Source organism: Falco cherrug, chromosome 5, assembly GCF_023634085.1.
Source record: "Falco cherrug isolate bFalChe1 chromosome 5, bFalChe1.pri, whole genome shotgun sequence".
Classification (NCBI taxonomy): domain Eukaryota; kingdom Metazoa; phylum Chordata; class Aves; order Falconiformes; family Falconidae; genus Falco; species Falco cherrug.
In genome coordinates this window covers 25,480,942-25,508,157 of record NC_073701.1, presented here as the reverse complement: position 1 = coordinate 25,508,157, position 27,216 = coordinate 25,480,942, and the positions used below count along the sequence as shown (strand labels likewise).

General features: G+C 37.9%; 1 protein-coding gene across 4 annotated transcripts in view; it reads left to right on the top strand.

Annotated features, from left to right (window-relative positions):
• IPO8 (importin 8) overlaps positions 1–25,502 on the top strand; it is a 50,945-nt gene extending 25,443 nt beyond the window's left edge. For all 4 annotated transcript variants that reach the window (XM_055711386.1, XM_055711385.1, XM_014281234.3 and 1 more), the window contains exons 13-25: positions 698–787; positions 1,458–1,623; positions 2,231–2,391; positions 2,835–2,960; positions 4,699–4,765; positions 5,459–5,584; positions 6,068–6,165; positions 7,199–7,294; positions 8,748–8,968; positions 15,741–15,946; positions 17,389–17,628; positions 18,286–18,402; positions 19,106–25,502. In XM_055711386.1, coding sequence (XP_055567361.1) covers positions 698–787; positions 1,458–1,623; positions 2,231–2,391; positions 2,835–2,960; positions 4,699–4,765; positions 5,459–5,584; positions 6,068–6,165; positions 7,199–7,294; positions 8,748–8,968; positions 15,741–15,946; positions 17,389–17,628; positions 18,286–18,402; positions 19,106–19,203 — 1,812 coding nt within the window. In that variant the 3' untranslated portion in view covers positions 19,204–25,502. The remainder of the gene's footprint in view (positions 1–697; positions 788–1,457; positions 1,624–2,230; positions 2,392–2,834; positions 2,961–4,698; positions 4,766–5,458; positions 5,585–6,067; positions 6,166–7,198; positions 7,295–8,747; positions 8,969–15,740; positions 15,947–17,388; positions 17,629–18,285; positions 18,403–19,105) is intronic.
• Positions 25,503–27,216: the final 1,714 nt, after the last annotated feature.

Below are 27,216 nucleotides of genomic sequence, written 5' to 3'. Positions count from 1 at the left end.
CCACTGAATCATTCCTTTAGATGGTAACAGCATATACCTTTTCGAGTATCCTGGGGCTGTAAGTGCCCGGACGGTCCCAAGTCTCTATGCTGATGGTCCTGGCTTCCTGTGAATATCTTGGGGTTGGCCAAGGTTGTAATAATTAAGGATAATTTTCATCAAATATCCTTCTCCAGCCAAGGAGATTTCTATCACAAAGGAATTAGCTTAGTCTATTAAGAAACACACAAAAAATTGAAGTTACTTTTGTTACTTCTGATGCTTATAGTAACAGTAGGTCATTTGAAACTCATATATGTTCCATACTAAGCTTATATTTATCTTCAGGCATGTATGTACTCCTTTGTAAGAAGAATGGAGGTACTAGATCCTAATTAATTTTTTTAAGAAAAATAAGCTGGAATCAATTGCCTTAAAGAAAATGGAAAATTCCAGTTTACAGTATTGTAATGAGTAATGTGGAGTTGAATATTCTATGTACAGTTCTTTCACTTAATCTGGCTATGAACTTGCTATGCTTATGAGGTTTGTTCAGTTCAAGCTACGAGATCTAGATGTCTTTGTGAGAGAATACCTTTATGTTACATAGACAAATCATTGTATTTCCCATGGTTGATAGCTGAAATGGTTACTGACTAGAATGAAGTATGTGCAAAAAAGAATGGTCTCCAAAATTAATTTTTATTTACACCAACAGAAGAGTGTCTTCAAGGATCAAATGGAGCTGATGTTACAGAATCATGTATTTCCATTGTTCATGTCTAACCTGGGGTATCTCAGAGCTAGAGTAAGTTTACCAGTTCTTCAGTTTCAGTATTTGCCATGATCCTTAGCCTTGCAGTTCCACTTCATTCTGAATGTGAATTAAAGAAATAAAGCAAATACATAGTAAAATTTCAAATAACAACTTTGTGCAGTAGTTTTTCAGCATTTTGATTTAAAAAATGATCTGTCAGTCAAATGAATTGATGGTATTCTGTGTCATGTTAATGTTTACATCTTCAATCAGTCTGCATAATTGCAGTGGTTGTGCCCTTCTTGTGACCATTTTTTGTCAGCAGATCTCAATAACTAGAGTGGTTGGATGGCTGTGAAGAACAGGTAGGATTTCAACAGAGTAGGTAATGTCAGTTGGAGTGTAGCTTTATGAAAACCCCCTAGTGTCCATATCAGTCACAAACAAAGTTAATTTTCTTTAATTTCTGTTCTTAATTTTTTTTTCTCCCAGAAGGACCAAAACTGTGAATGCCAATTATGTACTTATGGGATTTATTGGAATTTGGGAAAGGAAATTAAGAATTGCTTGAGTGCAAAAACTGTATGAATACACCGTAATTAAGAAAAAAACCCCACAACAGTACATGAGAACAGAGAGATAGTTAGCATTGGTTTTGAATCAGTTAAAAAATGCTAAAAATTGCAGTGGTCCCTAACTTGCTTTTCTTTTTGTCATGCAGTCTTGTTGGGTACTTCATTCATTCAGTGCTTTGAAATTTCACAACGAGCTAAACTTGAGGAATGCAGTAGAGTTGGCAAAGAAGAGCCTGATTGATGATAAGGAAATGCCTGTCAAAGTAGAAGCAGCCATAGCTCTTCAGACATTAATAAGCAACCAAGAGCAAGGTATGCTACAGTGATTCATCAGTTGTATACACTGATGATTTTTAATTTTTTTTTAGAGATTAGGAGGTTGGTGAAGATTTATGTAAACATTTCTAGTGTTTAAAGACATAGATTTCAGAACATTTCATCATGTTTAGACAGTTTCACTTGCTCATTAGTTACTGTATGCATCCCAGAATTCTGATTTGAAGTTTTTACAGCAGTTCTCTGCACAAAAGAAGTTAGAATCAACATATTGCTTTCATGAAGCGAATAGCACCTGCCTTTGTTTTTCTTTAGTGAAGTGAAATAGCATGTATTTTTAAGAACAAATGCTGCCTGTGTATGAGGGCATGTATTCACCCAAAACAGTGGATCTTTGTTGTAGATGATGTTTCAGCACTGAATGTGGTAAATGTACAATTTATTTACTTTGTTAGTCTGCTAGTTATAGGCTGTAAAAGTGCCTCGGGTAGGTTTTTTGGCCTTTTTTTTTTTTTTTTTAAGTGAATTAAACTTTAAAAAATTACTTTGTTCAAGAGTACTTAGTTACTCAGTAGTTTTGAGATACTGTATATTTGTGTTTATGGATAGTTGATTTCACCTAGTTTCAATTGTTTTATTTTAGCCAAGGAATATGTGAAGCCTTATGTAAGGCCAGTTATGCAAGAACTCTTGCACATTGTTAGAGAGACGGAAAATGATGATCTTACTAATGTAATCCAGAAGATGATCTGTGAGTACAGTCAGGAAGTAGCTACTATCGCCATTGACATGACTCAACACCTGGTAAGAGACAATAGTAAAATAACAGTCCAGTCAGAAGCACATGTCTAGTTTGGCAAACATTTAATGAACTTTGTTTGAAGTGCACACTGTTTAAAGTAATCTTTATGAAGGTCCACCTATAATATTTGCAACACTTTGGTTTTGTATGAAACATCTTTAAAACGTGAATTTTTCAAAGATACTGAATTTTGTCACTGGCTTTAATGAGCCAAGTTCTAACTATCTCACATTTCAAATTACTTAACATCGCCAGAGTTCTCAAAAAAAGAGGTGTTTTTAATTTTCTATAGTCCCCTTTCAAAGGTAAGGAGCATATTTGTCAATGCTGACAGCTCTTACAGATAAGGCATTGCTGCTGTTGCATTAGCTATCTTGGTTTTCCATGACAAATTAGAAATGTGAGTTTGCTCTTGAATGTCAAGTTGGTTGTGTTTTTTTCATAGGCTGAAATATTTGGTAAAGTACTCCAGAGTGAGGAATATGAGGAAGTAGAGGACAAAACAGTTATGGCCATGGGCATCTTGCACACAATTGACACTATCCTGACAGTTGTGGAAGATCACAAGGAGGTGAGATTTTCTTTTATACGTCTTTTCCTCTGCTGTTCACTCGTGCCTTTCGTTCATGACAACAAGCACTTCTATGTATGTTGCATCACTTGAGTTGACATGAATGTGCATTTACTGTAGCAGAATGGTGAATAGCAGAAGCAAGTGATCTCTGACAAATCTGAATTTAAAGCCCAGTTTACTTTTGTGATTTCTTAATTGTTTACCTCTCAACTTCAAGGGGAATTTATAGTCTGAGGGTAAAATCCTTAGCCCTTATTCTGGTGAACATTTCATTGGATAACGGTATTACAGACTGTTACAGTAGTTTTTAGGGAGAAATAATTTGCGTAAGGCTCATTTTTTACAGTGGTGACTCATATTTTGATGTTTACCCAGCAATTTCTTGGATAGAAGTCCTAGGAATTGGTCTCCCAGTTGTGGTGCAATTTAAGTCTACATTTCACGTGCAAGGAAGAAAGAGATTCTTTCTGCCCATACCACTTGGGCTGACTGAAGTAGGAAGGAGTTCAGTGACTGACCAGAGAGGCAAAGTCAGTCAGTAACTTTAAGCTCAGTTGCCATAAAAGTGTTTTGTCCTAGATTGTTTTGCCTCTTTGTTTTACAATGAGAATGTTTCATTGCAAGTGTGAAATCTTTTTGTGAAGCTTATAATTTAAAAAATACATTAATTAAAATACTAATTATTTTCTTGTAAGACCATTGTGTTCCTTTGGATTTCAAAACATCATTCATTCCTTTACAAGAACCCCTTGCAGCTTTTGAAAGCTAAAGTGAAATCTGGTAGTTCAGCTGAGCACCAGTAATGGTAGTTCGAAGTGGATCTTCAGGTTTTAGCCTATCCTTTGGGATTGGGGTTTTTTTGGTGTAAATTTAGCAGCTTTTTTCTGTTGTGTGAAGCACAAACTAAAATACTGTGTGGAGTGCTCTTCATCTCAGAATCTTAGATCATTTTAGAAGTGATATATGAGGCTGAAAACTCCTTAGAAATTCCTTCCCTTTCACCATTAAGTATGGAGGGAGTTTAGGGGATCATAACTTTTGAGTCAAGTGTCTGAAGGTAAGTGGATGAATCTTGGTCCTGTGTTTAATCCCTTTGCTAGAAAAAGCTCAGAAGCCTGACGTCCTGTGAGATTATTTCTGTAATGAAAGACCTGTGGTAATAACATGAAATTTCTGTATTTGCTGGTTTTAGACTTACAATGTGGCTATATAGATCTCCTTGTAATTTAATTCATAAATGTAGTCCTTCTGTCCAACGTGGCAAGGCTGAATCCTGACTTCAGTACAGTTGTATGCTCCCAGTTTCTGCATGTATTCTTCTTGCTGAGTCTACTCTGGGAAGCTCTCTGTAGACATCTTAAGGAAAAGCATCTCTTCCTTTCTTCCTTTTAACTCTTCTACTTCAAAGATTTTGGTTTGAATACAATGTTACTTTATATCCAGACAGGGCAAGAGAGAGAGTTATTGATAGGATCTGTGGAATAACCATAAAATGAGGTATTTTTTTTTAAATTAAGAAAAATGCTTTAAGTGACATGTCTTAAAGCAATACCGTGTATTGAAAAGTGCAGTACTTATATCAGTAAGACCTTATTTCATAATATTGTGACTGTTAATGCAGCATTTAAAGTGATTTTTGCTTTGAAGAACTTCTCAAACTGAATTAGTCAAATACGTTGATTAAATTACTGTATTTCTGAGTTTTTAAATAAACTGCTTTATGTTTTCATTTCAGATAACTCAACAGCTCGAGAGTATTTGTCTACAGATCATTGGCCTTGTTTTGCAGAAACATGTTATAGGTATGTTTTAGAGACAATTTGTAGAAACACATGTTTTTACATTAAAAGTTCTTAAATTAATTATTGCAAACAATACTATGTTTCTGAAGAGAACTTCATCTTTTTTTGTGTGTGCTATTTTAAAGAAAAAAAGGTGTTAATTTTTATTTATGATTTGTTTCTCCTGATGCCCTCTTGTGCATTAGTCAGGCTGGTTCCTGTGGTTTGGAGGTCAGACGCAAATGCAGAAGATGCAGTTCTGATTATAGTTCTAGCTAGCTGTGTTAAAGGACAATGTCTACAATTATATTGGTATTTTATGGACACGGTCTGCAATTAAATTACTGCTTTATCAGTACCCTGCACTAAATAGCTACAGTTTTGTAATAAGGTCTTTAAGAAAAAACAAAGGTTGAGAAAATAAAAATATTTTTCAGTAAATTGTTTCAAAGCAATGCCTTTGATGTGCTGGTAATACATTTTTCGGGTGTGTTCCATTATAATGGAAAACTGTGCATAGTTTTGTAAATATAGGCCAACATATGGCCCATTCAAAAGAGTCTTTTCCAATTTGTTTTATTTTTCTACATACTGATTTCGTTACTAATTACTGTCCTTTAGTTGTTATATAACTTGGGGGTTGGTTTCAGATTTCAAGGTATTTGCAAGCTATTTTTTTAAAGCACCTCCCTTCAAATTGTTTTTCCTTTCCAGAGTTTTATGAAGAAATTCTCTCCTTGGCCTACAGCTTGACGTGCCAGATGATTTCACCTCAAATGTGGCAGCTTTTAGGGGTTCTATATGAGGTTTTCCAGCAGGATTGCTTTGAGTACTTTGCAGGTATGATCACTTCTATTCATGTTTCCACTGTTTGGGAATTAATCTCTGAAGATGACCTTAATAAGGGTCGCTTCCATTTAGTGTCTTGCTTTGAATTGATCAAGTATTTGAGTCATACCCTGGCCGTCTGTTTAGCGTAGGAGTATGACAGGAGCATATTTAACTAGAAGCATGTTCAAATCTGTCAGTGTGATCAGTTGTTGTAGGAGGTCCTGAACTCAAAGAAAGTTGAAATACGCGAAGTTAATGTGAAACCACAAATTAATTAAAATGTGATCCTATTCTATTTCCTCTTCTGAGAATGCACTCTGCATGGTGCACTTTATGAAGAATTCTGCTAAAACAGACTTTTGCAGAGTTTGAATCTGCAACCATATCCAAGAATCTGAGCTAATGAATTAATTACAGAACTACAGCCTCACTGGTTAGTACTTGCATGTATTAGTTGTAATTTTTTTCTCTTTTGCTCTCCCTGTTCCACAGATATGATGCCTCTCTTGCATAATTATGTGACCATTGACACTGATACTTTACTGTCTAACCCAAAACACTTAGAAATCATTTATGCTATGTGTAAAAAGGTAAGGCTTCTGATTCTTACTGTTGCATTTATCACTGGTACTTAACAGTCAGATTAAGTGGAATGACCTGAATGTCCCAGGTGCTGGCCAGTCATTTCAGAACGAAATGAAATTTAGTCTCTGCTCAGTTCCAAGTACAGATAGCACCTTCACACTTTTTAAGTGACATGCTTTTTAAAAAATTACATGCACAAATCTGTGTGGGAGAAAGTTGCTGTTCATCTTGACTTTCTTCTATGAACAGCTTTTTTGGTAAGTAGAGGAATTAATGAAGCCTGATTTCCTTGGGTCGCGTATCTTGTGATTGGATTCTCTAGTTGTCAGCTAAGGTGTGAATTCATTTGAAGTTCTTTCTACATGTGTAATGTTTCTCTTTTACGCTGATTCTCTCATGTGTAACAAAGTATGAGATCCTGCTCCAGCCTTTCTCTAATTTTGGCCATTTTAAAGTGTTAGGCATCTAGCTACCTGCTTATTTTTAAGAAACTTACAGAAATTGAGAATTCTGCTTCTTTGTCAGGTTTGATTGGCACTGACCATAGAGTTGAAATGTACTGAGAAGAAGCAGTCAGTTTCAAACATATGTGCATATACATAGAGTGATTGCATACATCTTGTTTTTAATCAGACACTGGCCTAAAGGTAGGATTTCGCTTTGCCAGGCTGTTAATCTGCCAATATTTATTAGAATTGAAGTAAAAAAAATGGAAACAGAATGTGGAAAACGGCAATGATTCTTGTAAGTAACATTTCCTTTAAAAAAGAGAAAGTGATGACATGTAAAGAATACTAACATTCATAAAGAACTATAGAAATTTCTTCTAAAATTTTAAATTAATCTTTAGCCACTTTTCTTTGTTTATGCCCTGTAGAGATGATTTTTTTATGTGTCTTAATTCCTCACAAAATAAAGCATGAATAGGCGTGTATACGCTGTGTAGAGGTTTTCTGATGTATGCAGGTACAGGAACACTTGCTTTCAAAGTTGTCAGTGGTTAACACTGACAAACTAAATTGTCTTTCTGGTTGGTAGGTATTAACAGGAGATGCAGGAGAAGATGCAGAGTGCCATGCAGCCAAACTCCTAGAAGTAATTGTTCTTCAATGCAAAGGACGGGGTATTGACCAGGTGATATATATTGAACAGGTTTTCTCTTTTACTGGTTTCCAGTAATATGTGTCTGATTCCTGAGGAAAGCAGTTGGAATTCAAGAGTTTGAGTGTAATGTAAAGTGTAGGAATGGAGACAGAAAGAAGTAAACGAGCTCAGGAGAGTTTGTAAGTTTGGGGGTTTTCTTTTTTTTGGTGATTAGATATTAGTGGGCATGACTGGAAAATGAATATAGATGATAAGTATATAGTATGATGTGCAGGATTGTCTGGTTTTGCCTTCTCCTAATAGGATTTCCCTTTTGATGCAAACCACATTGTTAAAACTATTGTGGCTGAGAGATTAACTATACATACCCAATTATTGAAGCTGTTTCTCCAAGCAATATGGACTAGACTCTTTTTAATATTTTGAGTTACTCAGTGCATTTGGGAATGAAGAATTTTTAGCATGGGTGGATTGTGATTGCTGGGAAAAACATATTCATAATTTTTAAGAGTTTCTTAGAAGACACTTTGAGCTAGTAGTCATTTTCCTATTAAGGGCTAAATTCTGGTCTCATTCTTTACATAATGTTCCAACCTAAATTATTTTAATATGTGTTGCCACAGTGCAATCTGTGGACTTCAGTGATAAGTTTTCAGTTAATTTCACTGAAACCAATATAACTTTACTAATGTAAATCTGAAGTCATTGAAGATAAAAACGTTCCCTGAAAGATTTTATTTTTAAAGGAAACCTGGAAGGGATTACAGTGAATTGTATGCATTTGCATTGAAATAAGTATGTGTTGGAAGGCTTAGCTGAGCTCCACAACTCTGTGAATTGAAATGATTTTTTTATTTTATGCAACTCATAAACTAAAACATTCATAATGCTTCCCAAATTGTTATAAAGAATAAACCTGTACATTGAAATAGATGTAAATGTTTATTTCATTGTGTAGAAATTGTGCATACTTGCTTTTATCTGAATAAACACACCTATTTCAAACTTCTATAAGAAATTTAACACTACTTTATGTTTATTAGGAAAAAACTTCTTTTCTTTGTCTTGCTGATTTAGGTAGTTTCATTTTTAATGCCTGTTAGTTTTGAAATTGTTGATTTATTTAAAGATCAGAATATCTTTGACTTCTTTTCTAAACGTTTTATAAGTGCTAGAATGAATTCCACCAAATGGCCCCAAATATTCTCCTCTGTGCTGAGAATAACATTGGCAATTTTTAGCTCAGAAAATAGCTGTTTTGGAGAAGATTTATAATCATGTGATCAGAGGCTTAAAATGCTTTTATACTAGGAAGTTAATAGAATATGTTCCTAGGTTATACCTGGACTTAACTGAAGTTAACTCTGATTAACTCAATTCTGATAAAATTATTGTAAACTTTTGTATAATCTGGCAACGTACATAACGCATGTTTGTTGGGGATTTTTTTCTCTTTTCTTCTCCTTTATATTTATATGCTCAGTGTATTCCACTTTTTGTGGAGGCTGTTCTGGAGCGGTTAACTAGAGGAGTTAAAACAAGCGAGCTTCGTACCATGTGTCTTCAGGTTGCCATAGCTGCACTCTACTACAATCCTGACCTACTTCTGCACACCTTAGAGAACATCAGATTTCCACACAATCCGGAGCCTATCACTGCACAGTTCATAAACCAATGGATGAATGACACAGACTGTTTTCTTGGGCAAGTATTGTGGTTTTTCTTTCAGAGGTCTATGGTTTTGATCTTTTTTTGTTCACTTCTGTTTGTGTCCCTAGTCATGTTGGTGGAAGAGTTCTCATTCCTTGATGAGTCTATATAACAGAAATCCACACCAGATCTAATGGCTGTGATGCCAGTAAAGGTGACCGTGTAACTTTTTCAGGTCTGTTCAGCTGTGTGCTGAATTTTCTGTGCTGTGAGGATACAAGGGTACATTACAGGTCATATTTTAGGTTAATTTTAAGTTCCTTAATCACAAACTATCTGCTTCTCCAGCATACGTTGAGGGTAGTATTCAGAGCTGACCAGCAGGATTTCAGCGAGATGTTAACCTTTTTTCTGAAATACCGTATGCATATTTTCTGTTACATATTTTATGAAGTATTTTTAACTGCTCCATTTAAAGTTTTTAAAAAAATTATTCCGTCCAATGAATCCAACATGCTGATTTTAATGCCTGCGAGTTGTTGATGATCAACTTGCATATTTATCATTATGCCACTGATGTACTGACTGTTCAGCATACTCCTGAACTTAAACTTCATTCTGGACCTCCCTTGAACATGTGTACACTCACTAGTGTGCACTTGGGCAGGAGCTGAACATTGGTGAAGTAAATGAAGGTGGACAAAGCCTGTCATCACGTGGCTAAGCATGCACTTGATGCTGGGTGGATGTCAAGTCCAGTGTTTGACAGTTAGTGCTTGCCTCTCAGCTGAGATGTGGTGTCTGACTGTGAGATTCAAATCTACTTAAGGACCAAGCAGACAGTCAGATACAGTAAACAGCTACCTCTTACCTTACTGCTATGAGTTACGTTCTGTCATTGCAGGCTGACATCTGACTGCAGGTGTACGGGCAGGCTTAGAATGTGTCTTTTCTGTGCATAATGTATGCCAGCAGACTAAGTGAAGCATCAGTATGGTCAGAGTCATGCCACGAATGAGCACAGACCAAGACAGGCAGCTCCTGACCCATAGATGCATACCTTATTTTAGGTTGTCGTTCTTTTCCTACCTGTTTTTTATTGGTACAGTCTTGTCTTTCCAATTTCCAACAAGTCTCTAGGGGCCTTCTTACAAGGTGGTTTCTCCATTCCCTGGTCATCCAAGTAGCTTTCCTCCATACCCGCTCTTCAGTTAATCTTCCCTGAACAGAATTGTATGCCATCTTGATATAGCTACATTATTGCCTCAGTGTTTAGAACTGAACTTAGAACGAATTTAGAACTGTGTGGTGCATTATAGCACTGCAGTACCTTTTTCGTAACTGTCATAAAATAGTGACTCCCAGTCAATCAGTGACCAACTGATATACGTGGGTTTTGCTCTCAGCATGTCCTTTGTATTATTTTTAAAGCACATACCAAATGTACACAGTAAAAATTATTTTCCTCCCTCCTGTGTCATAAGTACACATTTTAGTGGGATGAGAATGAAAGTGTAGTAGTTGGTAGAGTTGCAGCATAGACTACCTTATTTTAGGTCTGTGAACAGTTCATATTATCACGAGCATTCTGACCACTTCTACATGATACACATATTAAATGTCTACGTACATCCTGTATCTTAACATAAATACATGTGTTATCAATTAGAGGGGTTACTTGAGTTGATGACAAATAAGGCATAAAGGACCCAATGTACTTCGTTTCTTTGGAGTGCCAGTGGCTGAAAAATGGCACTTTTAAGCCTGCCTCTCCCACACCTTATGGTAATACTATTGTTAATTATTAGATTGTTTTTATATCTACCTAATTTAGAAAAGAGCAAGATTTCCATGTACCATTTTTTTTTGTGACTGAAGCAAAATTCTTGAGATTCAGCTCTTTGTGCTGTCACTTTTTTCTACTGCATATCAAATGCTGAATGCATACAGAGACAGTAGGAAGGAAGATATTCCTCACAGAAGGTAAACTTGTCATTCCTTTTTTAAAAGAAATCAAAAATGAAAGAGATGTATAGCCTTAAACCGTTCATCCCTGGAGCATTCAGAGAGAAACTAGTCGGATACAGATTCAGAGGACTGCAGATCTGACTAGGCTCCAAGCTGAAGTACTCCTGTGAGCTACAGCTTAGCTTTCAGTTCTTTTGTGTTGCTTTTCAAAAAGCATTAACTACTCCAACTACTGTGCAACTAAATTATCTTTCAGAGCTGAAACAAAAGTTGACAACACCTATGAAAATGAAACACTGAGATCATGATGCTAGATTCTGATCAGACTCTGCACTTGAATGGCAGCAGCAGATTAAAATGTATCTCTTTGATCTGCTGCTACCAGCAGTGCAATAAATATCTGTAATATTGCTTAAATCTAAAAGGTGACTCTTTCTTCAGTGCTGTCTCCTCAGTACGTGACTTCCAGGTGTAAGGCTTTTGCTATAGTATTGCTTGTTGGGCACTGCGATGCGATGTAAGGAACTTCTTCCTCCCTTTCCCTCAGGACAGCACTGCTTCTGGAAGACCATTTATTTTAGTAAGGGTAGTAAAGGCCATCATCTGAAGAGCAGCCCGATATTCAGAGGCCTAATTGAACAGGGGAAGACAGAAATGCAAACAAATTCTGGCTTGATTGAAACCCTTTCTTGGGTCCACCCCTGCAGACTTCATGTCTTCATCAGTGAAGACAACAGTGGGAAGCCTGATTTGTACAGTCCTTTTTCTCACCAGCCATCATTCACTGCTGCTTTGGTTTACAGTTAGATTGCTTTCCAGCAAGAGGCAGTTCTAGGCTTAAATTCAAATCAGTTGGAAGACTCACAGATCCTAGAGAAATTGGAGATCAAAGTAGATCCACCTCCAGGTGTGAAGGGCCAGGTACTGCCATTTCTTTGTTAGCCCTGCAGGAAACCTGTGACCTACCAGTAACAGTGGCTCTTCAGGATGCTTTGTCCATGTAAATCTCACAAGTCTTAATACCGATAGATCGTGCTCTGCCAGCGGTGGGGATGTGCATGCCTGCATGCGCTCAGGCTGCTGCCAATGGTGTTTGCCAAAAGAATGCAGTATTTCTTGAGCAGCGCTTGTGAACACATGAGGTGGAATCCATGGGAATAAGACATCTTGTAGGGGGAAAAGCAGTTAGGGTAAGATAAGTAACTGTTTTTCCATGTTATTAAAAACATGAAAACTATTTAAAACTAATTAGAAATTTGTAATATTAAAAATGATCCAGGTAAGGAGAGCTCAGAACTCGTCGTAAAAATCCAGTATGTCATTGTGGATGTTACGTATCTGTGGATGTGTGCCCATAATGCCTGTGTACCACAGTATATTGTATTTATTATTTCTAAATGTTCTCTACAATAACTTCAAACTGAAAAGCCATTTGTAGAAACATTTGTTCCTTACTGCTTTCCACCTTTTCCTTGACAGCTGAAATTTGGGTGAGACTTCTGCATGACTTATGCTTACTCTCATACTAAAAAATTATTCTGTGGAAACTAGGCTGAGAGGAAAAACTAACTTGCTTAAACCCCCCCCAGTAAGTGATTTTATTGTGTTAGAAGCTGCATAGGGGGATTTGCTTAAGAGGAGTTTAAATAGTTAGAAATCCTAGTTTTCTTGGAGTTGTATATAAAATCCCAGTCTTATATAGGAAAACAGGGTTAGTTCCAACTTTGCAACTAGGAGGAGATAGCAAATTATTTGCAATTTGTCCAGGAACTGGATTGAAGAGAAAGCAACTTGATCCTCACATAAAGGAGCATGGTAAACCAGTAAAGGCAAGGCTTAGTGATTTCCCTTTGAAAATACTTTCAGCTTTGTTTAAAATACAAAAGATTCTTAGATCTTTTTTTCCTGTATTGGAAGGAAGTGTATTAGCAAGAAAAGGTCCTGTAAATTATGAAGACCACACAGAGCTTGTTAAAAATAGGCTTTCCTAGGAGCCATGCATTGCACTGCCATGTGTTGTGTGTTTAGCACTACAGGCTTGATACGCCATTGAGGGAGCAAGCAGAGTCTGTGACTGTTAGGGAGGATTGATGTGTACTGCTAAGCAGACAAGTATGGGTCTGAAAGTATAAAGCACTGAGGAAATTCATATCCAGGGTCCCTCATGCAGACAGAAGGGTGCTGAAGTAATGAACCCTTTGACAGCAAAGGAATGGTCCTGAAAGCATTCTTTGCCATTACAAAAATACATAAATGACATAGAATTCTGTTTGCTTGTTCTGGCCTGTGGGTACTTGATACAGCTGGGGCATAGTAGAATGCTGAACTTTCAGGCAAGGCAGATGCTTATCCTGCTATTTGTCTCTGCTGGCAGGTGGAAGAAACAAGTCTCCTTCTGGCTCAGGTTTACTAAAGATGGCTTGATGCCTGGATTTCTGCTGTCCTGCTGGGGTTTCTAATAACATGCATATTCTGAAGACATGTTCATTCTTATAATTTCTCTGTTTAGAAGCTTGAAAATTGAGCATGACAAATATACTGTGGTTTTTGGCCATTTGCGCTGCATCCTAATGATGACTCCCTTTTAAACAGCAATGCTTGATTCTTGCACTTTTGTTTGCTGTCAAGAAAAGATAATGGAGTATGAAGCTAAGCCACTACTTACTAGAATTTTCTTACATTTTACTGTGTTGCATTTTGCAGTTGACATTGTGTAATGGTAGCTTTTTCAAATGTATTATAAATGCGAATTGTCATTAACTACTCTGGCACATACACTGAAATTGCTTCATTATACATTTGAGGCTTAAAGAAATTTTCATGGCTTTTCAGTGTCAAGATGCAGGATAGAAGTGTTGTGCATAGATTACAGAGCTTTGGTCAAACTTGAATGAAGGTGCTGGCAGAGTGAGGAGGTAGAGAAAGTTCTTTCCTCTTGTACTTGCAGTGAAGACAATTCTCCCAGCAAAGCAATGCTTCATTCATAGGTAGCATCGTCTGTAACTTGGAGCAAATGGTGATGAGCTTGTTTTCAACACAGAAAAACTGACAAGAGTAAGGAGTTTAGGTCTTTTTTTTTTTTTTTTTTTTTTTTTCTGTGAAAGCAGACCCTGTTCCCCTGACTTGGTTTCCTTGGTTGATTTGTATGCCCTCTTTTGTGCCCCATTCCTTCTGAAAAGAAGGCATTGCTGTTAGCAGTGATGGAAAGAAACTCTCTGCCTACTTGCATTTTGGTACATTTTTCAACACGTGTAATGGAGCAGCCAAACTCAACATGACAAAACATGTCATTGGATAGGCTAGTTGACTTTGCTTTTCTTGGAAGGTCTTCTGCGATCATCATGTTTCATGTGGTAATATATATTTTATTGTTGTTGTCAACTGCTCTGAGAATGGAATCACTTCACAAAGTTCTAACAGAACTAACAAAATGAGAGGTGTAATAAAATCCCTCCAGGTCCCCAGCCTTGTTTAAGCATATGTAAAGTTCAGAAAGCTGTAATACATGATCACTTATATTACTTAAAGAATATTATAATTCAATAGCATGTTATTTGGGATCTTTGTTAATGAAATTGTAAGCACCTTGGAACTGGATTTCTGTAGCAGTTTTTGAAGTGGTGGATTGAGCTGGCTGTTCCACTGTAAGCTTTATTGTATTCTTTGCTGCACGTCTTACTAGTTTATTCTCTCTCAACTCATATCTTCTTCATTCCAAAATAAAACTGATCCGCTAATGGAAGTGTCTACCAAGAGTCTGGAGGATGGACATTTTCTGGCAGTTCTAGAGGTTTGCTTGGTTTCTGTAGGTCTTGCTGAAACTTCTTGCTGTGACTACTTGTCCTGCAGAAGACTTGCATAGAAGCTGTCAGCATTAAATTGAACAGTTCAAACAAAACAAGCTCCTCTCAAGTGCCCTTAATAGCAAAATAGCATAATATTAGAGGAGAGTTGAATACTACTGGTGTTTTCAGTAAAGGAGGACCAAAGAGTATCTGCAGAGGCAGTTAGAGAATTCTCCCTGTCTTGTTTGCAAATAGCTTCTGTTTCTGGAGGTGAAAATCAATTCTTATTTTTAAGAGCACAGGCTCTTACCTAGTTTCCTGGTTGTGGTCACATAAAAATCTTTTTGCTACTAGCTTCGTGATTTTTTTCCCCTTCAATTATCTACAGTTTTTGTTTTACTGGAGGTCTGCTCATTTGCAAATTCCCTGTTTGAGAGTACTGCCAGTTATTCTTGATACAGTGGAGTTATTTCCCTGCTTTCACTGGAGTTAGCAATGTGTCTCAAGTTAGTGTTAGCAATTGGATGTGTAATACAGCCATTCTGATGGACTCTTCGTAAACATGTTTAAATGCAGCTAACCCTGTGGCACTCCATAAATACACACTGCAATTCAGTGCATTCCTTCTTATCATTACTCTTCACTAATAGTATTTTGCTAATTTCAGTCCCTGCAACAGTACTGCTATCGAAGCCAAGGCAAATTAATTTTCCATTCTATTTAATGATGATAAGCTGTATCAAATGCTTTATTACAGACAAGATATTCTACATAACTATTAAACAGTATTTATTCAGCATTCCAAACTTTGCATTTGGTAATCAGAAACAGTTGTTCCAGGATTTTGACCAGTTATTGAAAGGTATGTAAATGTTACTGGGCAAGTACTTTTGAGTGGGGAATTTAGATTCAGAACAAATGAAATAATGTGTTTAGGATCATCCAGCGTAGGCTCTGAGCATAGTCTCTGTGACATTGTCTTCTGCCCTGTCAAGCACTAGGACTTTAAAGCTCTCTACATATCCTTGCAGTAAGAATCTGCTTTTTGTCCTAACAAGTGTGTGTTGTTTCAGACTCCATGACAGGAAGATGTGTATAATAGGACTGAGCATCCTAATGGAATTGCAGAACCGACCGCCTGCAGTGGATGCTGTGGCTGCCCAGATTGTCCCTTCAATCCTCCTCCTCTTCTTGGGCTTAAAACAAGTTTGCGCCTCACGGGAACTCACAGAACATGAGGATCATGCTAAAGATGAAAAACACGTTGCAGAAGATAATGGTAAAATCTCCCCTTTTCACATTGTGGATTTTGTCTGGATTTAATTTAAAGGGGGTAAGAAATTGCAGTTCATTTTTAAGACTTATTAGTCTGCTGGAAATAGCTCATCTTACTGGGTGCTTGAAAGATCATCTTAGGAATTGATTTTTCCTTCCAAAATGTGATCAAAATGTTTCAGTGTATAACAGCTAACACTTTGTGAAAGGGTAGTATTGGTTTAAGAGTAACAATAAAACTTGTAAATCTACTCTTCTGGGTTGTGCATGTGCTCCATCTTCTCACATAACCAGGACTGCACTGGTTATATTCTTGATCCCTGGAAGGAAGCTGTTCCTAGTACCCAACTATTTGAAAGACCTGTTTGGTTGAACTTTGAAGGAAATCCTAGCAAGTCTTTGTCCAAATGGAAAGTGATTTGCTAAGTGGGGTTTGAGACAGCGGAGGTTCCTGGAGTAGACAGACCTCTTACTGCTGTGTCTGCCAGAAGAGAAAAACCACCAAAGAATACCCTGTGGGGGGAATTGTGGGGAGTGAATTTTACACAGCGTTGCAGGGAGATTTATGTGACTGTATTTGACTTGGAAAGGAGATAGATTGTTTGAGGTCTGAAAATTAGATTGGATGTAAGACAATTATGTAATACACTCCCATTCCACACTTGATTGTTCTGTAATGGAATTAAGGATTCTTCTCAATGCATAGGAATACAGTGTGGAAACAGCACAGTAATTTTCAAATCTCTGACCTGTCATTCAGTCCCAGCTTGTGGCAGATATAGTCATCTTCATTCTTTCTAAACTGTTAACACAGGAAGAGCTGAAGGTTTGGAAAGGGTCTTTTTTATCTTGTTTATAAATCAGAAATACTTTTCTGTAACAAACAGCAGTGTTAGAATTGCATATTGGAGTTGCATTTAATTCAGGATATAATAGTTGTTTCATAAGCAGAATGAAAGGTAAAGCTGAGTGAAAGAAGCTATTTTAACTTTATTCAAATAAGGGAGCATTCTGAAGACTACCAGGCAGACTTTTGGCCTACATCTGGTTTTCTCTTTGTTTTGTATCAATTTGTGAAGTCTATGCAAGTCTCTATGTGTTCATAATTTCAAAAGCACAGTGATGGAACACTTTGTCAAAGACACAATTCCTCAAAATTTTTGGATCTTTTAATTGCACGGTGACTGCATAAATGAAGGAAGAAAAAAGATGGCAGTTTCACATTCTCCAGGTGTGTTCAGAAACAAAAGTTTAACTGATCTTGAATGTAGAAAGCATTTTAATGGCTTCATTTTTCCAGTCCTTCTGAGATTTTGAGGGAAGGGTGTTAACAGAGGGTCCCCTTTCCAGCCAAGCCCTAAACTTACTAATTGTTCTTCGTTCGTAAGTCATTGCTTCCTTAAACTTTTTAAACTTTTTAAACAAAATTCATTAATGCCTTTGCAGAAGAGATACCAAGTGATGAGGAGGAGGCAAATGAAGTGAGCCAGGTGATGCAAGACAACCATGGTGGAGGAGGAGGAGGAGGTGATGGTGGAGGTGGAGAGGAAGAGGACGAAGATGATGATGATGATGACGACTGGGATGAAGATGCATTGGAAGAAACTGCTCTTGAAGGGTTCAGCACACCTCTTGACCTTGAAAATGGTGTTGATGAATACCAGTTTTTTACACAAGCACTTTTAAGTATGTGTTTGCTAATTGGCAGAATGATGTGATGAAATAGTCTGGAGATGTTGATGAGCATCAGGAAAAACCCTTTTCTTTGTTACAAGTAATAATTTAGCTTATTGAAACTGAAAAAGGCGATCTTGCTTTCTAATGTTAGTCCTAAGAATTTTTGGCTTACAAGTACTGCAAAAAACAAATGGTAGCAAATACAGCCAGAGATTAATCCTCTTCATGGTCTCTTTCAGAACTTTTCAGTCACAGCCTAAATAAGTGGGACTCGGTCACTAGAGGGACTCCTATATGTAGAAATATTTGTCACTTTCTAGATGTTAAAATCATAATGGAGAAACTATTTTCTCCCTTTCCTGTTTGACTAATCCTGTTGCTTTTAGTTTTGCTATGAGTTTTAAATTAGAAGATCCACCTCATGAATAATGGCCACAAAGTTTCTGTTTCAGAAAGCAGAGGATGTAATTAAGTTCCCCAAACTAGATTGCCTCTATTATAGCTGGGATTCTGTGCTAAGAAAACTGACAGGAATACTGAACCTGTTTTGCAGTGCAAAATCTGTTTTAAAACCAACCAGGGATTCTGTGTGTTTCATTTTGTTCTTCTGAAATTAACTTGCAGTGTAACCTGATAATCGTTTTTCATCCATGCCTGTTCCGACAGCGGTGCAGAGCCGAGACACAGCCTGGTACCATTCACTGACAGCACCGCTGAGTGAGGATCAGAAGAAACAGCTGCAGGAAATTTATACATTAGCAGAACACCGGCGAAATGCTGCAGGTAAGTCACTTCTCTGGGGCCATTTTATCTGTTTCAGGGATGTTGGAACTGAATCTAATCTGTAACAACAGAAAGTGTAAATCTCTGCGCTAATTAACATTTTCTGAGTAGTATGAGCAGGATATTATGCTTATATTATTCCTTGCCTGGAAGTGTGTGTTACTCGGAGAGATTACTGTTGCTTCTAATTAATTGCCTTCTTATTGATGTGTGCTGCTGTTTGAAGAGGTTATGAACTAGTTTTGCACAATCTGACATTTGAAATGAAGAGCAAATTAAGGCAATACCTAGCTGTCAGCCAGGCATTTGATGAAGAAAATACTATAGATTATTATGTGTCTAACAGTTTTGTAACTTTTAAACTGCTAACATTGCCTTCACAGTCAGTGCAGGGTTTTAGAAGTTTAGGAAGCTTTCATCATGGAAAATAAATTCAGATTTAATCAAAAAGCATGCAGAATAGTGTAACAGACTGATTCTGTAAAGGATTAATTTCTCAGCTCTGTTGTAGAGCTGTGTGTTTTTACACATTGAGAGAAAATTTCAGTGTAATTTATTACTGTCACTGCATTTAGGGAATGAAATTTCGATTCAACTGAGAGTTTTTTCCACAACTTTGCATTCTTAGCTGTGCTGTATTGTCTCTGGCAAAAGCATTCTTCATGGACTATTTTTCTTATCCTTTCCTTTCTTTGAATTCTAGAGTCTAAAACAATAGAACAACAAAGTGGCTACACATTTGACAACAAAGGACTGATCACAGCATTTAACTTTGCTGGAAGTACTCCTGGTGGCAACTGAAGGATCAGCTACAAAGGCCAATGGGAAAGGTCTCATTGTTACATTGTCTTGAAATCATCGTGACTTCTGAGTGATAGGGGAGAGTAATTTAATGCTGCTGAAGGTTTTCTGGAAAATAGCAGTGTGCTTCCCCCACCAGAATGCTTTTTCTAACCAGCTACTGTAATGTACAAATTCTTGTGGTGTTTTTATAATTTGATGGACTGAAAGGAAACATTTGTCCTCAAGGAACCTGAATGACTGGGAAGGGGCCAGGCTGCATCTAATTGCGTTGTACTTCTCAGGTTTTTGCTGTGCAGAATTGATAGATTCATATGGATAACAGTGCCTTCTGTTGTACATGGATTGCCCGAACAAATGGATTTTGGAGTGCATTATAATTTTTTAAGTGTAAGGACATTTCTTGATACACTGTAAGCCTTGGTTCCATGTTTTCCAGTCACCTGCTTTTTACTGCTCGGTTTAATTGTTCTTTGGTTGCATACACATTGCTGGATTCAGAATATTATCTGATCTTCCCTATTTGGTGCAGACCAAATTTGTAGAGGGAGGCATCTGTTGGAGTTACAGAGCATACACTGGTTACGTCAAAGGATCATAATGAAATTGCAGTTTTCCCTTGATGCAGTAGTATTAAATTATTTCTCTTAGCCATGAAATCAACTCGCTTAAGTTACGATGGCATGCATGGCAGGTGGTTACCCTAAATCTACATTGATATTACCTCCTGCCTGGACAAGTGTTGTGGCCCTTGCATGTAGATGTTCTACATGACAACTTTTTATTTCCACTATTTTTGATGAATATTGAATTTTTCTTGGGATTCTGTAAACCTCTTTTATGGTTTTATTCATTCATTACCATTCCAGTGGTAGTACTGAATAATGTGGTACAAAATATTTACAATACGTTATTTATCTTAATAGAAGAAAAACAGCTCCAAACTTATTTCTTCTTACTCTTACACTTCTGTGATTGTATTTCTGGTCTGCATTCCATTTGGCTCTTCTTGTCCCCTGCTGAGATTTCATTATCTGCCAGATTTCTTCCTAAATTTCAAAGAATGGTTTCTCTTAAATTGAAACACATATAACAAGGTGTTTGTGAATATGTTCATTTAGTGAGAAACTGACAACAGTACTAATTTGAATAGGTACCCCTCCTTTAGATCTATTGGGATCGCAGTGGTATAGCCAAAATAAGTAGGGGTGGTTTAGAATGTGAAGTTTGGATTTGAGATAAAATGTTGAGACCAGATTTTGTCTCTAAGTGTTAATTTCTTTATGACTTAAAACTATTTAAGCACATAGCGATAATGTATTTCTTTAAAGCAGTGCCTCAACAGAGAAGTCAAAGCCCTTCCCATACCCCCATCAAGTTTAAAACAACTGTAGTGTTCAAACAACAGGTTGCTGGCCCTGCACTGTGCTGAACCTTTATTTTTTTTATATGTCAGAGTAATTGTAGTTTAGTCTGATAAATCTGCAGCACTCTATACCTTGGCTTCTGGAAAAGGCTAAAGTGTCTCTGCCTGTTCATTGCCCCATCCCCTAGAATTTCCTTCGCCTGGCAGCTGTGGGGCAGAAGGTTCCCCGCTGCTTTCCTTTTTCCTGCCCCGATGTGTCAGACTCTTTCTGGTGCTGTTCTCTGCTGCTGCTTGCTTTGTTTTTTTTCTTTCTGCTCCCTGCCCCCCCTCCCCCAGTAGCTGCAGAGTGAAGTTAGCCTGGTTCATGTAGGTTTTTCACTGCTGCTAGCCACTCAATAGCGACAGTGAAAATTTCTCTTTTGGATCCGTTGAACATATGGGAACCTGAGAATTCCGGGGTCTGTATTTCCAAAAGGGAACAATACATTGAGCTGTGATGGACAGGCTCTTTAAGCTCAAGCAACAGAGGGATGGGACATCCTTTGTTGGAAGGTCAGGCCACAGAAATTATAAGTCACTTTTGTTAATTTAGGCCTGAGGGTGTATTGACTGAGATGGCTGGAAGGCATTGCATCCAGTTTGTTCATGAGTTTCTCAGAAATCATAGAAGTTTTGAAATCCTTCATGAATTTAAAAAATGTTTTGGGGAAGTTAAGGACACATGGACGATCTCTCTTTTAGTGACAAACTGAAGTGGCAGGTAAACTGTTTAAGCCCTGTATAATTTTATTTTTAAAAAATGAGATTGTCAAGTTGGGTTTCTTTCAAAGCCTTTTTTACACTGGCATGCAGAGTAGAAGAGGGATTTATTTTTCTTCTGCTAATGAGGTTGCTTGCACAGTCACAAGCTGATATTTAGGAGTTAATGTGTTCAAGGAGAAATCTGCTTTTGCATAGCAGCATCTTTGTGTCACTCAGCTGAACTATGGCTGCTCCCTAGTTCTGCTTCTTGTATACTTTTCAGATCAACTGCCAAGAAAATTTCATCCAGATGTTTCTTACAAGGGGTTTAATCAGCAGCGTGGAGTCAGGAATCTTTGTTGTCTGTTCTGCAGTGGGGGTTAGAGATGTCTGAGCGAATGGCATGTAAAAAGGTTAAATGCCCTTCCCTTCCCAGGAGACTCGTGAGCAAATGTTTCTACTGGCAAAAGCAAATGTTAATTATTTTATTCCTTTTTTTGAACAGGGTTTTCATCCAAAAAGATTTATTGGGCTCTAGCCTCCGCTTTAACATACGGTTCTCTTTTAACATGATAAATATCCGTTTGTACATGATCATAAATAGGTAATGGATTTTAGGGATTTCTTTCTGAGCTGTGTCCAGCTTTGTACTACATTAAAGGGAGAGTAACACAAATGTGCATCACTGTCTCACTTTGAAGCCAAGGTGATCATGGAATATCAGATACCAGCATCAGCCAACCAAGCAGCGTGTATTTGCCATTGGAAGTACAGAAAATCCTGACTGTATTGTAAAATAAAACAAAAGCTGATAACTGCTGACCTATGTTGCCCCATGCCCACGTTCCCAAGGTGTGAGGGTGACTCATATGGGCACCATGGGGGCTTTACATAGGAAGTTAGCATTATGTAGGTTATAATCATAGCAAATGTTAACTTACATAAGCTGCTTTTTCAGAAAAAAATCATCTGATCCTGGGTATTGAGTTGTATATGCTGTTTTGTCACTCTAGAAAGGAAAACAGGAATCACCACGTGTTTTGGGTGCTTCTTTTTGCTCTCCCTCTTTCAAAGTTGAAATACTTGGTTTGCTTTCATGACAAAGCAAAATCTTCAATCAAAAATGGCCAGCTCCAGGAAAAGTGCTGAACATCAAGCTAAGGAATAAGCTAAATAAACCTAAACCCCAACAATCCCCCAAAACCCACAGGTGCACAGTCTGATTGAAATAAATGTGCTTTGGGAGTGTAAGTCAAAATATGTAAAGAATGTTACCCAAAATAATACTGTGAGATTCTTTGCTTTAGGGAAAGGGTGCCTGTGGGGTGTCAGAGAGACATGAAATGAACTGCTTTAGGACATGCCCTTTGCCTGTGAAGTCCAGGCAGCTTGTGACTCTGGATTCCATCATACATTGTAGAGGAGAGAAGTAGGACAGTAGAGATTTTGGGGCTTTTTTTTTTGGTAACTATTAAGCAAGAGTCTGTCTTGAGACTTTCATGAGCCAAAGGAATTGTCGACAACATGAATGGTTAACTGTCTTTTGTTGCCAAAATACTTTTCAGCTTTTTTTCTTCTGTTCTTTCTTTCTGTTATCAGATATTTTAGGGGATATTCAAAATACCTGTAATGGTAAAGCTTAAACAATTTTTTTAAAATCCTGTTGTTCTTGAAGAAATACAACTTATCCATTGCATTTCTATCTAGAGAACAAAGTCTCGTATTTAACACATGCAGATGATACAGAACTACAAAAACCCCTCACTTGTGCCTGTGGTTTGATGAGCCTTTCTGTGATTTACTTCTTAATATGGGTACTTTGAAATCCCCACACCTTGTACTGAAATTTTTCCAAGGGATAGGCAAAAGTGCACTATGTAGTGGAGTACCCAGTCCTAGTTCTAAGATATACCCTAGTCAATCTTTTGATAATGTTTGACAGTCTGGTGGTCAGTTCTTCAAGGAACTCCATGTCTGATCAAGGATATTCTTCAAGTCCACCAGACTCTGTATCCTTGCAGTGGACAGAGAATTGTATTTCCCTCATCACAGGAAGGCATACAGCAGGCACGGCTATCAACTTCTTGATCTTATGAGTGAAAATAGCATTCTTTTCTCTTGGATGTCAAATCTTACCCTAAATGGAAGTGATACAGTAGAGATGGATGTTCCCAGTTTGTTAAAGGAAGCCAGACGCTGTTCCAGATACCAGAAAGTCTTAGCATAAAGCCATATTGTAAAGAGGATATGTGAACAGGCCAAGCTGCTTGCTTTTGACACCTCTTCTGCTGTTTCTGTAAAACCAACCAAACAAAACCAATGTAAGATGAAAGAGAACTAAAGCAGTGCTTGTGCACTAGACAGGTAGAAACTTCCCTGGCCTGTGGACCCTAATCCCAATACTCCCTGCAAATGCACTCAGATACTTTTCAAATAGAATATGCAGCATCTGTGTGGATATCAGTACCCTGAATCTGACAGCCATTAATGAGAGGCAAAGAGTGTTTTTTTTCTCTAACAGGAAACATGCATCCCTTTAAAAAGTCTGGGAACCTCTTGTCCTGGCTGATGAGCAGTCACCGACAGGAGACACTCAGTGGGATTACAGCCTTTTCTTAAAGGCTGTCAGCATACCTCCTCCTAAAGGGCTGCCTAGAGTGCTCCATGTCTAGGGAACTAACTGATGAACGCTCCCTGACTAAAGAGTTTCGAGGATCAGCAGTTTGGAGAGAATCTGCAGGTGTATGTAATTGCGATGAACTGGGAAAGCATCCATTTAAATTGAGGTGATGTGTTTGATATGATCACAGATCTGTAGTGTTCCTGATGTTGGCTGGATCTTCTCGAGGAGCATCCAAGAACTTTGTTCCATGACTTTCTCCAGGAAGAGAATGTGCTTGGGCAGCCCCAAATTTGGTGCAATGCTTTGAACTTGGGATCAGAAAGTAATTTTGATTACAAGCTGGTAGTTGTCCATATTAGAAAAATGAAAGTGGTATGTTAATAGTAGGATTCTCTTTATAGGCTGCATAGGGGTTCACAATTTTAAGTGCTTGGCTACATGTATGGTGGGGTAGGAGATGAACTTTCAGCTGCATTGATTGCTCCAATGTCAATACAACAGTGTCACCTCCAGGACTGCCCTGAGGTGAATGGAGAGTGTTGGTCAGGGGCTGCCTGCTGCACCATCCAGGATTATGTTAGATGAAGTGAAATGCAAAAACTGAAACGTTGCTTGATAGTTGAAGCTGTTGAGCAACATAAGTGTTTTCTGGAAATGAGATTTTAATATTATCTTCAGTTATGTTTTAATTTTCAGGTTTCTTGCCCTTATGCAAAATACAAAATTACCGTATGACATGGGCCTATTGATTTTTCACAGGACTGTTTACCATCAAAGGTGTTTATCCAAGAATTGTTCCTCATTTTTAGGTATTTTCAACATGTCTGTTGGTAAAGTTGCACATAGCCCTCTTCCACTGCTTTCTATGCACAGAGATCTTGGAAATGAACTTAATGAAAGGAGGAAAATCAGTGCTTTGAAAAGAACAGACTAGCAGACTATGCATAAGCAGGTTATTTTTAGAAAACAGAACAACTATGGTCTGTGCAGAAAATTTGAAACAATAAATATTTATACAAAAGTGCATGAGGTAAAGAAATGAATATAAGACAATATAAGCAAGACTCTATTCTTTGATCACAGCTGTAATGTTTTTTTTTCCATTGCCAAACAATGTGTGAAAATTGCTTTTGATTGCATGTGCTGTTAGTAATGTGCTTAACATAAATCATCTGAAATGTTTTTGGGCTCAAAAAGAGACCAAAGAGGCCATGCAGATTTCTTTTGATATGAAAGGCAAAGATATGAGCCCATGCCTGCAGTGACTAGGGGGAGACCGCTATGTGCTACATTAGCAGATTGAATTGCAGGATCATCACCTTTGTAATGAGCCTAGAATAGTGAACTGTGGGTTGGCTTTGAGGGCAAGAATTGACAAATGCAAAACATGCATTGCTGACAAGAAGAACTTCTTCCTAGCTTAAAGAATTCTGTACAGTGTTCTCTTAAGCTGTGCTGAATTTGCTTCAAAAATAGTAATAAATCTTATTGCTTAGGTCGAATGTTACATCTGTTGTGTATTTATATGGGAGGAATAATGTTTCTGAAAAAAATGGAACATGCCACCTACCGAGGACCCCAGTCTCATTTTATAGCCTCTCCTCATACAGCCATAAAGCTTATTTGCAAGAACACCCCAGAATTAAACAAATGTGTGTATTATCTAGAGTTATGTGCACTGTGTAGCAGTGGGTGTTTGTTAATTTCAGACTTGTGAAGGCAACTATTCACATGCACACTTTGCCTGCGAAAGAACATAACTGACATTTGATGTAGATAAGATCATTACAGCTCATCCAAATACAATTCTCAGAATATCAAACTAGTGAAGATAGTCATCTTGCAGTCCTGAGAGAGGAGGTTGTGCCGGAGCTGGGACCAGCCTTCCGTGTGTGGAATTAATACAGAAGATAGTTTTACCAAGCCTCCACAGGACAAGAGATCAATCCTGCTGGAACTGTAAGCCTGATGTTTATATCAGTGGAGTATTTCCCTGACAGTGAGCTGCTGAAGTAGACCGTTTGCTAAATTGCACTGATTGATAATGCTTGCCCTTTTCTGTATGGGGCATTTCTGTGAATCCCTCACAGTCCCTCCAAGAGCAGTGGTTAGTGGCCCATTTTTGTAACTGGGGAGGCTGATTTAGTGTAGTTTGCCCAAAGCCATAGCAGCATGTTGCAGCTGGCATGAGAAATTAAAATTCTGGCTGTATAGAAGTGCCTGGGAGTTTTGCCATTGACTCTAATGGAGCCAGGATTTCACCCAAGAAATTTGCTCAGTCCTAGTTGTTTGGATCACTGCTAACACCTTCCAGAGCAGCTCTGCCAGAACATACTTAATTGATGAAATCGCTTAGTAACAGTGAGTTCTTCTATTGAGCTGCAATTTCATCTGTCTAGCAGTGACATTGTTTAATCGTATCTTGTGTGGGTTGCTTGGTATGATGAGTTCTTCTCTAGGAAAATGGTTCTCGGCTAGGTGACAAATGACATGCCAATTGCTTATTCCTCTTGAGGCTTTGAAGTGCACCTGATGACGTGGGAGCAGAACTCCAGGTAACCTGCAGTATCCTCTGTGCCATGTATCAGGGTGTTGGGAAGCTTATAGTCTCTCTGCAGGTATTAACAGGTATGCTGGATCAGTTGTCAAGGTGTAGGTTGTGATTGCCACTTTTAACAGGCTCTAAAGAGTGTATTTTTTTTACCAAAGTAAATGTATGGCTCCTGTGCTGCTTCCTGTCCTCTGACAGAGAGTTGATCTTTTAGCCAGAACCACATTCTTAGGCTGAATATTAACTCCAAACCTCTTAAAAATGTCATGTCTTTTGGTCAGTCACCAGCAAGGGTGAAAGATGGTTGCTGTTTGCTTTCTCTTGTTATCAGGCATGTTAAATGAATAATTTAAACCATTTAATTCCCTGTTTGATTAAATCACTGGGACTTCAATCAATCCCATGCAGTTTCCTACTGAATTTAAGGGTTTGTTCTGGGAGAGCTCAAGCTACGTGGATTTGTGTGTACATCAGGAAAGCTCTCCATACTCATACAAATGAGATTGAGTAACATAGAGTCTGGAAAGGTTGTATCCGTATATGAATAATGGATGGTTTCCTTTTTTATTAAAGATGTCTGCCTATCTCTCAGCACCTTGTAGACAGAGTATGCAGCTGCAACAAATGAGGGTGCCTGAAGCAGCTTCAAAGTCTCCCTATTAAGTACCAGGAACCTGTACTGTCCTTTTCAGCACAACATGCCTTGCCTTGCACCCGACTGCCTCGGCAGGT